Below are 16,953 nucleotides of genomic sequence, written 5' to 3'. Positions count from 1 at the left end.
TAGTCAAATAGAAGCCTAAATGCCTAAATGCATTTTCATGATTTTACATAGAATGTGTAGTGTTTCTAAAGAAATTCAATGAACGAGCTTGACAAGTAAATGGCATTTTTAGGGGGTAACGTTAGGCTATTTCTAGCCAAGTGCCTTGGTGTTAATGAGCTTTGCTAATGTTACTAGTCTGCAGTTTCCTAGCTTAACCTAGCACAATGCAACTGATGTCCACGTTTATTATTAACACAACGTATAAGCGTATTATATCCAGTTAAGGTAAAACGACAGGTATATTAGCCTTTAATTAATTTCACAGTCAAACTGAAAATTACTTACCTCTATGTGTTTCTTTAGATTGGACGGCGAATTCTTGAAAGAAGAAATCGTATGCTTCTGAGGCAGACAGAGAAGGCACTTAAAAATGAACGATTCGTTCTTCCTTTCCACTACTTCAAATAGTTTGCTTAAATATGGCCATGGGTGCTCAATTTCAATGTCTGGCGCTTCTTCCATTATTGCGTTGGCTATAAACGTGATAGCGAATTCGGCAAATGAATAGACAGTAAATCGCAGGCACAGCCAGCAGCAGCGCCCAAACTGCACGAAACACGTTGTGTTCTGATTGGTACACTTGCGGAGCACGTGCACTTATTTGGACCTGTCACTAGTCACCCATGTATGTCATGGAAAGGAACGTAGAAAGAAACGACAGGTTTTAGGAAAGTAGTGGAGTAAAAAGTAAGGTTTTCTACTTCGAAATGTAGTTGAGTCAAAGTATAAAGTCTCACAAAACAATGATACTCAAGTAAAGTACAGATACGCTAAAAAGTTACTTAAGTACGGTAACGAATTACTGGTACTTCGTTACTGTCCACCACTGCTTGTTGGCAGATGCTAGGTTTACTAAAATCCCATTCACAGAACTCCCTTTAAATGCTTCTAAATATATAATTTATTTACAGCGATATACAACATTTCCATATTTAGTGGAAGTTATGATCAGCCGAATAGTCTTGCCAAGTTTAGCCTTTTACTGTTCTTCCAAGTAACATTGTGCAACCAATCGTGTTCAACTAAAACACTTACACTGGATTGAAGAACATTATATAATAATAAAGAATATTCAAAGTCCCAGCTCAAGGTGACCCCAAACACCATAATGGTGACTTCAAACAAAACACAAATATTTATAACAAAATATTACCCGCCCCCCCGGCGCGCTCGTTGACTTCCATCCGGCCTTGAAGCAACAGCGGCTCGCCTCACAGCCAGCCTGCCTATCCTCTTGATCCCGCTGCATCGGAGAGCGGTCCGGCGTCTGACGCGGATGACTCGACTGGCTGCCGCCTTCGGGTCAGCGCGCCCAGTCTGAGGCTGACATCAGCGTAGGGCTGGACTGGAACCCTCCGTCCTCCCCAAAGCCTTCGCGGCTGGATGATTGGTTCCTCGGGTCTGCGCGCCGCTCACAGCTGCGCACCTTCCGGTTCCTTTCTTCCCGGAAGTGCATGATGAGCTGACGGGTTCGAGGAGTACACCCTTCTCCACCCATCAAAAAGCCTCTCGCTCATCCGGTCTCACTACACTCGATGGCGGAGTGGCCCACGGGTACACGGCGGTCCCCCAGATGGACAGAGCGGTTGCGATCCACCTATGCCCTGAGAACACCGCCACCTGGTGGGGTCGCCCTGTTCTCCCCTCCAAGGCCTGTAGGATGACGTCTTCATTGACCTCCAAAGCCTACAGCGCCACCGGAAAGGCCGCTTCCACCCTGCATGCCATGGCCCTCCTGCAAGTCCACCAGGCCAAGGCACTTAAAGATCTGCACTTGGGTAGTCCTGATCCTGACTGCACTCAGCGATGGCCACTCTTGTGGTTCAGGAATTACATCTATGGCTGAACCTGGTCGAGGTGCGCGAAGTGGTCAAAACATGCTTCCTCGACGCACCTGTCTCCCAGTTCGGTCTTTTCGGCGACACTGTCGAGGACTTTGCCCAGCAGTTCTCAGCAGTGTAGAAGCAGATGGAGGCCATATCTTACATCCTGCCCCACCGCAAACCTGCCCCCACAGGCCACGCTCCTCCTGCGGCTTCCCAGAAACGCGCAGCTCCGTCTCATCCCGGGCCCACCTCTCAGCCCCCTGCGTCGAGTGCCCCACAGGAAGCGCACGCCCCCCCGTCTCATGGACCCCTTCGAGGAAACGGAAGGCTCCCAAGTGGTCCTGAGACGCCCAACCCAGAGACCAAGATGTTTGCTCCGGAGCTGTTAAGAAGACCACTCCGTCCCCCGGTGGAGGGCCAGGAGGAGAATCCTCAGTTGAATTTATTTCCTTTGCCGCACCCTCTTCGGGCTGCGGTACCCACATTCTCAATAAAAGAGCTATTTCTTTTGTCTCTGGGTCATCTGGCCAGCAAATGTCGTTCTCACGGCACTCTGCCGCCACACCTCACAGACCCTTCAAGTCTTCTCTCAGCACCAGAGCCTCGAGACGCACCCTTGCCTCCCGACGCCACATTACCTGCTCCCCCTTCCGCGAAGCCCCGCCGGGTATGTCAAGAATAATCGCCCCCTTAGTGCCCCTAGCTCGGACGCGTGGCTCTCACTTCCCAATCCGTCAGGACCATTCGACTCGGTTATGCAATTCAATTTGTCAGGCCCCCCCTGCGCGTGGAAATCGCAACCCTCTTACTCAAAGACGCAATAGAGCCTGTCCCTCCAACCAAGATGAAAGGTTTCTACAGCCCTTCATCGTACCCAAGAAAGGCGGTGGCTTATGTCCGATCTTGGACTTGCGAGTTTTCAACCGGGCCTTGTACAAACTCCCGTTCAAAATGCTCACGCGAAAACACGTTTTAACTTGCGTCCGGCATCTAGATTGGTTCGCAGCAGTAGACCTGAAGGACGCGTACTTCCACGTCTCAATATTGCCTTGAAATCGACCCTCTCTACGGTTCGCGTTCGACGGCCGGGAGTATCAGTACAAAGTCCTCCCCTTCAGCATGTCCCTGTCCCCTCGCGTCTTTACGAAGGTCGCAGAGGCTGCCCTTACCCCACTCCGGGAAGCAGGCTTCCGCACACTCAACTACCTCGACGACTGGCTCATCCTGGCCCACTTCCGAGAGTTACTATGCGCCCACAGGGACCAGGTGCTCAGGCACCTCAGCCGTTTAGGGCTTCAGGTCAACTGGGAAAGGAGCAAGTTCTTTTCTTGGCATGGAGTTAGACTCAGTCTCAATGTCACCGACGAGTGAGCGCAGTCAGTGCTGAAATGTCTTGCCGCATTCAGGCCGGGTACAGCGGTCCCTTTAAAACTTTCCAGAGGCTCCTGGGGCATATGGCGTCCTCCGTGGTGGTCACACCGCTTGGGTTGATGCATATGAGACTGCTTCAGCACTGGCACCAGACTCGAGTCCCGAGACGAGCATGTACCGTGTGGTTATCACCCCCGCCTGCCGCCAAACATTCAAAACCTGGACAGACATCTGCTTTCTACGCACAGGAGTCCCCTTGCAGCAGGTGTCCTGACGTGTCCTGGTCACCACAGATGCCTCCAAATTGGGTTGGGGCGCCGTGTGCAATGGGCACACAGCTGCGTGCCATTGGAAAGGGGCCCGGCTGCGCTGGCAGACAGCACCACCATGCTAGCTTACATAAATCACCAAGGCGGCATACGCTCCTATCACATGTTACAACCTGTTGTCTCCTCCTTTGGAGCCAGCAGCAACTCAAGTCGCTGCGTGCCACTCACATCCCGGGCAACCTCAACGTGGAAGCGGACGTGCTATCATGACAACGCTTGCCCAGTGGAGAGTGGAGGCTTCACCCCAAGTCGGTCCAGCTGATTTGGGAACGGTTCTGCAAGGCCCAGGTAGACCTGGGTAAAATCGTGTGCTCTTATCCCAGGAGATCCCACTAACTCTGCTCCCTGGATGACTCCTCCCTAGCCCTCTGGTGTGCGAATTCAGCTGAGAAATTCGCCGACTGAATCCAATGCGAGTACTCCATCTACCCTGTACTGGAATAGGTGCTCCACAGGACGGGCCCCTATGTGGACTTATCCCCCTGTGTGTATTTTCTGCGGTACGGTCCCCCCACTTCTCCCTTGGGCAGTCCTCACGGACTCCCGGTCGCCATGTTTGTAGCAACTCCTCCCTCCCAATGAGGTAGGATCTACCACCGTGCCATTCTCCACATGTGACCTAAAAGCCCATGTGATGTATTTCACCATTCTTTACCTCACCCAGTCTGGGCAGGTTTGGTCTCCGCAGAGTCTTTTCCCCCTGAAAGAATAAGAACTGGGTAAGATCGCCTTCCCCGATGCGTATGATAGCGTTAAGATGGCCAGCTCCCATGCTTGGCATGTCGCCTTGTTCCCCCCTGTCGGGGGTAAAGAACCAGAAGACTCTGACGATTTTATGGGGCATGGGGGAAGGGTACGTGCAGTCTGACACAGCTGGTCACTTTGGCACGTAAATTTCCTGCCCGCTCCTGTGTCAGCAGTACACGTACACGGCTCAGTGCATGGCGTGATTTAAATTGGACCCCTAGTGGCGCTTCTTCAACACAACGTCAAAGTGAGCGACAGACGGGGAACGTCTAGGTTATGGATGTAACCTCCGTTCCCTGATGGAGGGAAGGAGACGTTGTGTACTCCTGCCCATGTCACTGAACCGAGCCACTGTTGCGGCCGAACCATTTTTGGCTCCTCAGAAAAATCCTGAATGAAACAGATGCATTTCCCCTCCTTTATACCCGTATGTCTGGGGGCGGGACATGCAAATTCTGTCTGCCAATTTCTCATTGGCCTTTTCTCATAGATCAGAGATGCAAAAGGCGCTCAAGAGTGATCCCTAGTGTCGCTTCTTCGACACAACGTCTCGTTCCCTCCATCAGGGAACGGAGGTTACATCCATAACCTAGACGGTTTCAGTAAAAAAAAGATCATTTGAATAATACTATAGTAATATTACCTTTTATATAAATTTTTATTTATTATTCTGGTAGTATTTAAGAAAATATTAAGAGTGGAGACAGAAAACAGAATGCGAAAAAGAGTGGGACATAGGCGGAATTGAACACGAGTTGCCCACATGAAAAGGCACAGTTGAGTTAGCATTTCACCCCACACCTCTGCAGTGTTTCTTACAATGCAGTTTGTTGGAAATTTTTTAGTTTTCACTATTTGAGTGCAAATAGCTGCACTGTGTGACAGGTGTTGTTTACACCTGGTACAAATAGGGGTTAAACTGCATCCCGCCATGCACAGTTGTTGCAGTCAACTAAAGGCGGGTGCACACTATAGGATTTATAATAGTCCTTTACGATTGTTGCTTGTCAGACTGTACGGTATGAACGCATCGCCATGTCACACTGTGCGACATTATGTCAGACTGCACGATATACATCGTAGCCGACTGTGGTCCCAATCGTCCTGAGCAGTGAACGTGACTCACGTTACGGGAGTGTTGTGGAACAGAAGCGAAATGGCAAAATTTGCCCACCATGGATGATATTTTTTTCTCTCTCTGAAGTCAGGACATTAGCATTTCCATTGCTCCAATGCTCCAATACCACTCCATCACAAGCATAGGCTCACATTTACAAGAAAGATGGATTTTGTCTAATAGGCCTATAATAAGACAGCTTGATCACAAATACAGGAAATACAGGATCACAAATATAGGAAATACAATAAATTACAGTAATAATCAGCTACAAAAATCAAATATTCATTTCAATAATGATAATATATTAATTTGTTTGACTGCCTTTAGCTTTAATTATGGTGTGCATTCACCATGGCATTGTTTTGACAAACCTATGCAACGTCACAACATTTATTTCCATCCAGAGTTGCATACATTTTTGGCCAAGATCTTGTATTGATGAGGGGAGAGTCCAAAAACTCCCTATAGTCCAGCACATCACAGAGACTTTAAATCGGGTTAAGGTCAGGACTATGTGGTGGCCATTTCATGTGTGAAAATTATTCTAAATGCTCCCTGAACCAGTCTTTCACAATTTGAGCCTGATTAATCTTGGCATTGTCATCCTGGAATATGTCCGTGCCATCAGGGATGAAAGTACATTGCTGAGCCTAGACCTGACCAACTGAAGCAACCTCAGATCATAAGCCTCCAGAGGCTTGTACAGTGGGCATTATGCATGACAGGTGCATCACTTCATGTGCTTCCCTTCTTAACGTTACTAGCCCATCGCTTTTAAATAGCCTAAATCTGGACTCATCAGACCACATTAACTTTTTCCATTGCTCCACAGTCCAATCTTTATGCTCCCTAGCAAACTGAACTCGTTAGCCTCAATAACAAGTGGCTTTTAGTGACCACACAGCTGTTTAGTGTCAATCCTGTTCTCATCACGTTGTTCACGTGGAAATGCTCTTACTTTTACTATTAAACATAGCCATGAGTTCTACTCTCAATTTTATATGATGTGACTTCACCAAGCATTTTAGTGATCTCCGATCTCAGCCTTCTGCAAGGCTGGTGGTTCACCACTAACCTTTCACATTTTAATAAATCATTGGACAGGGAGTCATGTGACGGCATGCAAGGATCAGACATGTGAACAGTGAGCTCTGTGCACTTTGCTAGTTTTAACACTTTTAATGACATAAACTGGTGAGATTTGATACACTGTGTACCATAACTGTTCCAGGAGGACAATATTACAAAGATTTAAAAATCCACGGGCTCTGGAGACATTCAAATACACTTACGTGCTCAAGCTGACACCCCAGAGCAGGCCGTAAGCCTGGGAGTAGACTTAGTGGGGGAGGTACAAATCGATTTCCTGGAGTCATCGGAGATGGAATTCTCTGTTAATTCATGACCAAGGTGGATTTGGAGCATATCTGGGAGAAGTTGGAGGACATGGATAACCGTAGCTGGCAGGATAATCATGTATCTTCGGAGTCCTGGAGGGAGTAGAGGGACAGGATATGGTGAAATTCCTGGATGGGCTCTTTCAAAATCTGCTTGACATAGCAGGCCATAAGCTGGAAATTGAGCAAGCTTACAGAGTTCCTGCTCGGTGATCAGCGGAGGGAGACAGTCCCCGAACAATTCTGGCCAAATGTAAAATTTTCTTTGCAAATTCAACAAGAGAGAAACGTGATCGATTCAAGGAATGCAAGAAACTTTTACGTCAATGGAAGGCCACTTTTGCACTGATATTTCTGGCCAAATTGAGAATAGATGCTAAGGATGGCCGTAAAATATGTCTATGCCCACAGCAAGCGATGTCCTTCTTAAAGTCATCTTGTTGTACTCACGCTGAAGTGGAACATTCGCTTGACTGTTTTAGGAAACAGCGCTTTTTTTGAGCTGGAGTTTACTTTGTAGAGTAACACACCTCAGGACAGTTTTATGGATGAATCTACACATCTTCATCTTATTGGCTGGAGTTTGTTTTATAGATTATATTTTGCTGTCTAATTCAGTCTCACTAAATTTGTATAGAAACACCATACTTGAGCAATCCCACGGCAAGGTTGGCATGGGGATTCTTATAGGCATGCATAGACTGTTTGGAGGGACGGATGCCAGTTGGTGCTATCATGTGTGGGGTCAATGCGCATGTTTTTCTTTTTTCTGTTTGTTTTGTTCTGGGGGATGTTCGGGTTTTTATGGTTGCACTAATGTTGGAATGTGGTCTTTAGAATTTTGTTTTTGTCACACAATCTATTTTTTCTTATATTTCAAATGTTAATTTGAGTGAATTGTCTCTCTCAATGTGGAATGTGAATGGATTGGGGCACCCCATAAAAAGAAGGAAGGTTATTTCTCATCTTAAGTGTAAGAAATGTGATATAGTGTTTCTTCAAGAAACGCATCTTCTCCGCAGAGAGCTGGAAAATTTATGAGGATATGGGGTGGGTATTTTTTTAATAGTGCTGGCTCGAGTAAGAGCAGGGGAGTCATTACAATGATAAGCAAACATCTACATTTCAAATGTATTAAATGGATTAATGATAAATTAGGAAGAGTTCTTTTTGTTTTAGCTGAAATTCAGTGGCAACGTCTTATTTTAGATAATATTTATGCACCTAACTTTGATGATCATGGCTTTTTATAGATCTTGAAGGGATGTTGCAAGCCGCTGGCACCCCTCAAGATATATTATTGGGAGGAGACTTGAATCTTTTGATGGACTCAGTCCTTGATCATAGTGAAGCTTCAGCGTGCAAGCCCCCTCGAGCAGCATTGACACTTCACAGGATGTGTAAAAATCTTGGTCTTAGACTTTTGAACCCATCTGGGAAGGACTGGGAAGGAATGCTTCCCCCAACCATGATGCAAACCTGGATGAGATTGATTCTTAAGAAGGACAAAGATCCAAGTGAGTGTAAAAGTTACTGTCCAATTTACCTGATCCAGCTAGATGTTAAAATATTGTCAAAAATGTTGGCTAACCTATAAAGTTATGACATCTCTTATACAGTACATCAGGTGGGGTTTATTCGGACCGTTATCTTCTGATAACATTAGGTGTTTCATCAGTATCATGTGGTCAGTGGCGAATGATCAGACTCTGGTCACTGCCATCTCACTTGATGGTGAAAAGCTGTTTGATAAGGTAGAATGTGATTATCTTTTTAAGATTTTGGAATTGTACGGGTTTTGGAATACTTTTATTGGATGGACTAATTTACTTTACAGACACACGGTAGCGGCGGTACAAACAAATGTATTCATTTCATATTATTTTACTCTGGATAGGGGCACACGATTGTTATTCTCTCTTGCCCTGGAACCATTGGCAGCGTGATAAGAAAGGAGTATGATTTTCCCAGGGTTGTGGCAGGAGGTGTGGTGCATAAGCTTTTGCTGTACATAGATGATATTTTATTATTCGTCTCTAACCTTACCAGATCTACGCCTTGCCTCCACAGAATTATTATTTCCTTTTCTTTCTTTTTTTTAACAATTTTTATTGATTCCATTCACAAAATAAATAAATGTAACAGAAATTACGGAATCAAATGATATACAGTACATTAAACCCTCTTCCTTACTATCCAGGAGTTTCATCGCCTGTGTATCGTTACAAACGAATGTGAATTAATTGTTTACATCAAACCTCTGAACACTTTCCCATTTGATTTGATCGTCTCAGCGCATTAGCGTTTGAAAGGCACGCTGTGCTGGTGGGTGTGATCACATTATCTATAATTAGATGAACCGGTAAAAATTGTACATCGCTTTGTTTCATTCAGATTACATTGCAGGAGAATATTTGTTTTAAATTTGAATTTTTTCAAGGTTTTGTTGTTATTGTGAGTGTACACCAATAAAAGTAAACCCTTTATAGTCTCTAATGATGTCTTACACTTATCTGTATGCCCCAAAATGACGGATTATTTTAAGTTGTTTCCTCTGTAATGACGAAAATATCCTGCAGGACGTGCCAGTGCGTCCATCGACCCAGAGGGTTAAGACCAAGCCTATATAATCTAGAGGGGGTCAAATAGAATCGATGTAAAATCTTAAACTGCATCAGGCACAGCCTTGTATCACTAGACTTTGTTTTTTTTAATCCTAGCCCACACTCCCTCCTCCAATACAAGTTTAAATCTTTCTCCCATAATCTCTTGAGAGAAGTTGATTCTCCGTCCTCCAGACTCTGAATTAACTGGGAGTAATACACTGCCTCATTACCTTTTCCAAAAGCAGTAATCACCACTCCCAGAGTATCTGCTTCTTTAGGGGCAGTTCTAAAGAACTGAGATCTGGAAATCCCAAAATCTTTTCAAAAGATCTTAACACTCCACTCTCATATAGGTCCCTGAGCGTATTAACCTCCCCCACTCTGACCAGCAGAAAGGGGACTTATTAATACATAATTTTGGGTTCAACCATATCCTTGAGGCAACATTTAAATAGATGTCTGAATTAAACATTCTGGACACTTTTGTCCATACCGAGTGCAAATGTGAGATAACGGGGTGTAACTTAACTTCTCCGATTAGTTTGATAAAAAGGCTTTGCGATGGTGAATAGGGGCAAGAAATTCCTGTTCAATACAAAACCAGGTAGGGGTTCTCTCAGGAGGAAGTGACTAATGAGCCAAATGTCTAAGAGCGAATGCATAATAATAAAACTAAATCTTTTGTAGGCCTAGCCCACATTTGTCAATCGGCCTATGTAATTTATTGAAATGTAATCTGGGACTTTTACCATTCCAAATGAAGGACTTCACTGTGCTTCACTGTGCTTCACATCTACAGAGAGAGATTTTAGCAGGTAGTTATATTTTGGATAAAAATTTGTTGGAATTCAGGATTTTGCAAAAGGGACACATTAAAGCACCAACTATTTGATTTCCTCTTCTCCATATGTGGCAACACCTCTAAACTCACCAGGGTGTGATCTGAGGCTAAAATGTTTCCAACTGAGCAATCAACAACAGATGAAATCAGGGACTTCGATAAAAAATTAAAAAAAATATTCTAGATTAAATCTTATGGACTGATGAAAAAAATGTATAGTCCCTACTAGATGGGTTCAAGAGTCTCCAAAATCTGTAAGACCAAGATATTTACACATCCTGTGAAGCAGGATGTGTACACATCAGTTTTGGTCTAGGGGGCTGTGGCATGTGTCGGTCTGTGGGAGAGAGAAAGCGGTAAGGCTGGGTCGTAATTATCTCTTACACCTATCTCTAATCTCTTGCTTGATTTCCAACTTATGGCCTGTTATGTCAAGCAGACTCAGAAAGGGCCTGTCCAGGAAGTTCACCATATCCTGACCATCTTCGGCCAATTCCAACAATACGGACATTATTCCGTCAGCTATAGTTCTCCAAGTCCTCCAACTTCTCCCAGGCACACTCCAAATTCACCTTGGCCACTAGTGGATTTGTAGATAATTCCCTCTGCGATGACATCAGATAATCGATCCGTTTCTCGAAATCCCTCACTCTTGTAACCACCTCAATGAATTCCGTTCCATTGCAGTGATCGATCGACATATTACAGCAAGATCCTCCAAGTCAACAACGACCTTCGTCAGCATTGCCAAAATGTTCAGCATTTCTCACCGAACTTCCAGCACCTGTCCTGGGTTCGAGGATTACCAAGTTTCTTCCAAACTGCCCAGTAAGGTGAAATCTCATTGTGGCGAGCAGGGCGTAGACGAGCGGCGTCTGGGCAGAGCAAGGCCGGGAAGATAAGTGGTGAATTACTTTCACCTGCGTGCCACACCGGTCTTGTATTCCAGTGAGGGGTGGCGGTAGTACTTAAGGAGAAGAGACTGTGGCAGATGGGAGAGAGTAAAGCAATCTGTGTGGGTCTGTGTGTCAGAAGTGTGGGTGCTGAAAAGCAGCACATATGTTGAATATACAGCTGAAAAGTCTTATTGTGGAACGCTGAAAAGTCTTTGACAATAAATGTATGTGTGCTTTTTCAACCAGGTCCCAGCTTCCTCCTTTCCTGAATTGTTACACTCGTGCTGAAATCCAGGAAGGAGGAAGCTGGGACCGGGTTGACAAAACTCAACTAGCTTTATGAAACAGACCTCTGTACAGTTGCAAATGTGTAGAGAAAGATGCCTCCAAAAAAACATACTGTAAAATTACAAAACTGCGCACTATAGCAAAACAATTTAGAATGGTTTTAGAATATGTAACACTGTAGAGTTTGGATAAACTGTGGCTGTGCTTAAAGCGCTGCTCGTGCAGGAGCATTTAACTGTGCCTCATTGTCCACAGGTTCAGACTGTGCGTGTGATCCATAAGGCAGTGTTTGAAATGGAAATAAATAATTTAAGCGCATGCCTTCCTTGGATAAGTTAGCTTTTTATCAGGGTACCTTTCCAGAATATAACCCTGATTCCCATTACCTGTGGTCACCAATGTTGGCGAAAAGTTGTTAGGGCAGACTTTCAAATGAGTCAGCCAGAGGTTTTCTAAATTCACAGAAGCAGCTGAGGACGATCAGTCAACATGATCACCAGGGCTGGCCTGACCCAATAAACAAACTAAACAATTGTTTAGGGCCCCGCGATTGTTTGGGGCCCCTGCACCTGACCCCCCCCATCCCCCATTATTTTAAATTTTTTTGCCCATCATTCACTGTATTAACAGTAATTAACAGTACACACAACCGTATCAATGAAACGTTGTATGTTTAATTTCGTATATTTTTCTAAATTTCTTATACCTAATTTTGGAACGAGGATGGAGTATTTAAAATTGTGTGGGTGCCGAGAGGATGATGCGTGCTGCGCGCAGCACTCTGCTGTTTACGTTTGTCAGCTGCCAGGAGCAGTAGCTAGGCAACAGACATCCAGCCATCATGAAGCGAACATACCCACCTGGATCAGAGAAAAGAAAAAAATTGAAGAGGAGAAAAGTAGTCGAGAAAAAGGTAAGCTGCAATTAGTAAGCATATTGGTATCTATTGATATAATTTTTAAACCACCACAACAGCAGCTGCAGCGACAATGCTCTTCTTAGCTAGCTACGAACTTTAGCTAGCTAGCTAATGTTTACAGAGGTCCTAATGCTGTTTTCCCAAATCAGACGATCTGTGACCTCTTAATACTGTTTGCTACTTTTTGTGTTTTTAAACCTTTCCAACCAGAGCGTTCAAATTTATTATGTATATTTCATACAATCTAAGTTTCCCTCTAGCTTGTAATTAAAATGGTTGAAAATGTAGTTGTCTGATGAAGTATTGTGGCTGGAGAATATTTTTGTAAAAATTGCAGTGGAAATTCTTATTGATAAAGGATGATTAGCCTTAAATAATCATACATATATTTATATCATTTGAAAGCCCTATTTCTTCTCTTCAATAGGGTATATAGTTCAGGTGTGTGATGTTATATGAATATAATATGAATTTGTATATGAATACCATATTTTGGCACAGAAATAAATTTTTGGAATTTTGGGCTCAGGCTGGAAAGGGTTAATTGTAATGCTCCTTCCATCCATTTTTTGTATGTATAATGTCCTTCTTCTCCTCAGGAGCACTATTAAAGTATTTCGGTACAGGACCACAAACCACCTCCACCGATGACACTGCTAGTGAGTTCAAATGGCCCTTACTACAGTTCTGGTATCTTATTGGTGAAATTCTCTCTCTGAAATGAGAGGTTTTTGCATTTATAAAATATATAATTTCTCTTCTTTATTTCATGACACCAGGTCCGTCATCTTCAGCAGCTGTTGGTCATTCTGGTGCTGCAGCAACTGTACAGCATTCTGGTACAGAAATGCCGACTGGTCTTAGTGGTACACAGGTACTCCCTCTCGATACCTCCAGTGAGGATGAAGCTGGTAAGTGTACATAAAAGGATCATTTTCTTTTCTATTCTTTTGGCACATTGATAAAGAAAAAGATCTCTTTGAATTGAGAACTTTTTTATTTAGAAAATATCTAATTTATCTTTTTATTTCATGATACCAGGTCCGTCATCCCCAGGAGCTGCTGGTCATTCTGGTGCTGCAGCAACATTGACTGGTCTCCCTCACAATGTCCCTACATCTACTATGACCGCAAGTTCAGCTCCGTCCTCTTCTCCCTCTGGTTCACCAATTGATCCAGCTGATTGGCCATCACACATAACTGATACAGTTAGGGTAGATATGGTTATCAGTGGGCCAATACAGGTTAACCAAGACTTTGTTTTTCCAAAAAGACAAAATAGAGGATTCCACCATCGTTACATGTTTAGGCCACTTGTTAATGGGGAGAAAATTAGACATAGCTGGTTGATGTATTCAGAAAATAAGGATGCTGTATACTGTTTTTGCTGTAAATTATTCACAAAATTTGCAAAGCTTAATACAGTGGGACAACAGGACTGGATGAATATTGGGACGATACTGGGGATACATGAAAACAGCACAGAACATGTAAACAACTTAAAGGCTTGGAAGGAACTAGAGCTCCGTTTAAAAACAGGGAAAACAATAGACCAAACCGAAATTGACCTCCTGGAGGCAGAGAAGAGGAGATGGAGAGAGGTGCTAATTTGATCATTCAGTCTCTAGCAGAGAGAAACCTTGCATTCAGGGGGTCTGTTGACACCCTGCATTGCCACAATAATGGGAACTTTCTCAAAGAAATGGAACTAATAGCCAAGTTTGACCCGGTTTTAAAAGAGCATATCAGGCGCATTGACAGTGGAGGGAATTATGTCACATACTTAGGCAAAACCATCCAAAATGAGCTCATCACCTGCATCAGTGACTCAATCCTAAATACATTGGTGGCTAAAGTAAAGAAGTCAAAATATTTTGCAATTATTCTGGATTGCATCCCAGACATCAGCCACCAGGAGCAGATGTCTGTCATAATCAGAACTATCTGCTTAGACAAAACTCCTCAAATCAATGAACATTTTCTTGGGTTCCTGATAGCCCCTGAATCTACAGGTCTTGGGTTATCAAATAGCATTGAGCCTTTATGCTTCCATTCAGACAACGTCAGGGATGCCTTACTTGAGGTCAGAGACGAGGCAAAAGATCCATCTGTGAGACACGAGGCCCAGTCTCTAGCTGAAGAAATAGGATCATTCCGTTTCCAAATATGCACCGTTGTATGGTATGACATTTTGTACAAGATTACTATTACAAGCAAGCATCTTCAATCTGAGAACATGCAGCTGGACATCGCGGTCAGTCTAATAGACAAAACCAGAGCTCAGACCACAGCAAAAGATCTCTGTGAAACAATGAATGTGGAGGCAGTGCTTCAACAAAAGAGGCTGAGAAGCACAAAGAGGCACTTTGCCTAGGAGGCAGCCGATGAACCAGTGGCTGATGCTATGAAGAAACTGGAAACGGCCTACTTCAATGTTATGGTGGACAGTGGCATCCAGTCTTTGGATGACCGTTTCCAGTCTCTAGGAGAAGTACGAGATAAATTTGGAGTGCTCCTGAATTTCCAACATCTTGATGACACCACCCTTGGAAACCAGTGTACACAGCTTGAGGAGACACTCACATGTGGTGATGCATCTGACCTTGATGGGAGAGAGCTAGTGAGGGAGATCCAGAGCCTTCCAGACCTTCCAAAATCAGAAATGACAGCAATGGAGCTGCTTACCTTTATCCACCAAAAGGAGCTGTCTGAATTGTACCCAAACCTCTGGATAGCGCTGAGAATAGCTTGCACTCCTCCAGTCACTGTCGCATCTGCAGAGAGAAGCTTTTCCAAGCTGAAATTAATAAAGACCTACCTGAGGTCATCCATGGCTCAGGACTGGCCTAAGTGGACTGGCTATTATTAGCATCAACCACGAAGTTGGCAACCAGATGTGTTATAATGCTGTTATAGATGATTTTGCCTCTAGAAAGACAAGGAAGCAGAAGTTCTGAGAGCCAGGCAACCCATGGTTATTACTAACGCCTAGGCCATTGTCCTGGCTGTGAAGAGCCATATTGGGCTATAGAGTTTTTATCTCTAATATCTTATACTTTTATTGTACTTTTATTGCACTTTGTTAAATCTGCTCTTTGAATTTGTTAAATCTGCTTTATCTAGATATATTTATAAATAATTGTGTTCCCTAAAACAATGGCTTTTTGTTTAATCTAATGCAAATCTATTCTATTCATAGGCAATGGGAGGCAGGGGGTATCATGTTTTGTTGTACTCTAGGGCTTACATTGTGCCTGATCGTCCCATCATTCGTGCTTCGTGCACATCCTTTGGTTGGTTCTGAAACCTGTAGGGCCCAATACACTATTTTTGTTTAGGGCCCCCAAAACCCTAGGGCCAGCACTGATGATCACACAGGAAGTCGTTATGTTGTTTCCAAATCGTTCAATTCCCTGACATCAGCCCCATTATGCCGAGTTACTGACAAGATCCATCTCTCATCAGACATCATTTTATAATACATTTTAAAAAGTGTGAATTTATTGGTGTTTCAGGATTTCTGTGTGAAAATTTTTGTACGCAGGTCTTGTACACAAATTAGTGTGATGTGCTTCCAGAAAGCTTAAGATAATTAGTTTTTATTGCAGTATTTGACATTGAACAAAGAAGTGATTTGGATAAACTGTTAGAAACAAATTTGTATTTTTGATTATTTAACATTAATTACAAAAAGTTCTTAGAAAGTATAGTTTCGCTTTCATATATCTAATGCAGGAAATGTAATTTTGTCTAATTATGTCACAGATTCAGAAACAGCCTACAATAAAATACATTCAATATTAATTGTCACATCCACTTGTGTGGGTTTGGATTCAGTGTTACACATGCTATAAATAATGACTATCAATATACAACGCTTGGCATTCTGGAAACGCCCATCCTCTGATGAGTGTGGCCAGTTTTACTATGTGGTGTGACAGTGTAACTGGCAAAGTAGGAAAGCAATGTTCATTCCACCAACAACTGACTCATCAGGTAAATACTATAATAGTTTTTGCGAGGCAAATTAACCTTTTGAGAAAATCTAAATAGTTTACAAAGGTTTCATGTTTTTAATGTATTTAATATAACTAAATCAACTTGACTTTATTAGGCTACACCAACACAAGTATCTTTAAGTTCAAATCGGGTAGAAAAAGCTTCTTAAGGTCACAACTGCAAATTTTCACTCTACAGTTTATTCTCAGTTCACAGGTTGACAGATTGTCATTCCTGTTTTGTGATAATATGTCTTTGGACTTCCGCCTGTTTGGTAAGTTAAAGTGTGAATGATTTATGCAGACACAATTTGAGTCACAAATTATTAAGCTGTAAATACAAAACATATGAATACATATGACGTATGAATATATTTGCAAATTTAAGAAATCTATCTATCCATCTATCTATCTAAAATGATATGCTAACATTTTAACAGGAACAACTGCATTGGAATGTGGTGTAACTGTTATCTTGGTTATCTTTTAGGGTATGTGGATATTGTTGAATGATGGGAGTCGGATGCAGAAATTCCATCCCCCAATTCCTAGACATGTTTCTTCAATTGAATC

At 43.2% G+C, this 16,953-nt stretch overlaps 2 protein-coding genes across 4 annotated transcripts in view; both read left to right on the top strand.

Annotated features, from left to right (window-relative positions):
- The window catches only part of LOC127634169 (NXPE family member 3-like), a 190,878-nt gene that overhangs the window by 119,727 nt on the left and 54,198 nt on the right, over window positions 1-16,953 (top strand). The gene's annotated exons all lie outside the window — the stretch shown is intronic.
- LOC127634170 (zinc finger MYM-type protein 5-like) lies at window positions 11,670-16,155 on the top strand. The gene is made up of 3 exons (XM_052113595.1): window positions 11,670-13,041; window positions 13,162-13,293; window positions 13,424-16,155. Exons 1-3 carry the CDS (start codon window positions 12,963-12,965, stop codon window positions 13,993-13,995), a joined length of 783 nt encoding a protein of 260 aa, XP_051969555.1. The 5' UTR covers window positions 11,670-12,962; the 3' UTR covers window positions 13,996-16,155.

The sequence above is a fragment of the Xyrauchen texanus genome, chromosome 41 (assembly GCF_025860055.1).
Source record: "Xyrauchen texanus isolate HMW12.3.18 chromosome 41, RBS_HiC_50CHRs, whole genome shotgun sequence".
NCBI classification, from domain to species: Eukaryota; Metazoa; Chordata; class Actinopteri; order Cypriniformes; family Catostomidae; genus Xyrauchen; species Xyrauchen texanus.
Note: the sequence above shows the minus strand (reverse complement) of the source record. Positions and strands in the feature narration are given on the sequence as shown.

Bases quoted from the DNA above. Each gene is read 5' to 3' on its own strand.
- LOC127634170 (XM_052113595.1), top strand. From the start codon at position 12,963: ATGTCCTTCTTCTCCTCAGGAGCACTATTAAAGTATTTCGGTACAGGA. The intron at 13,042-13,161 runs GTGAGTTCAAAT...TCATGACACCAG, and splicing joins CTCCACCGATGACACTGCTA to GTCCGTCATCTTCAGCAGCT. The intron at 13,294-13,423 runs GTAAGTGTACAT...TCATGATACCAG, and splicing joins CTCCAGTGAGGATGAAGCTG to GTCCGTCATCCCCAGGAGCT.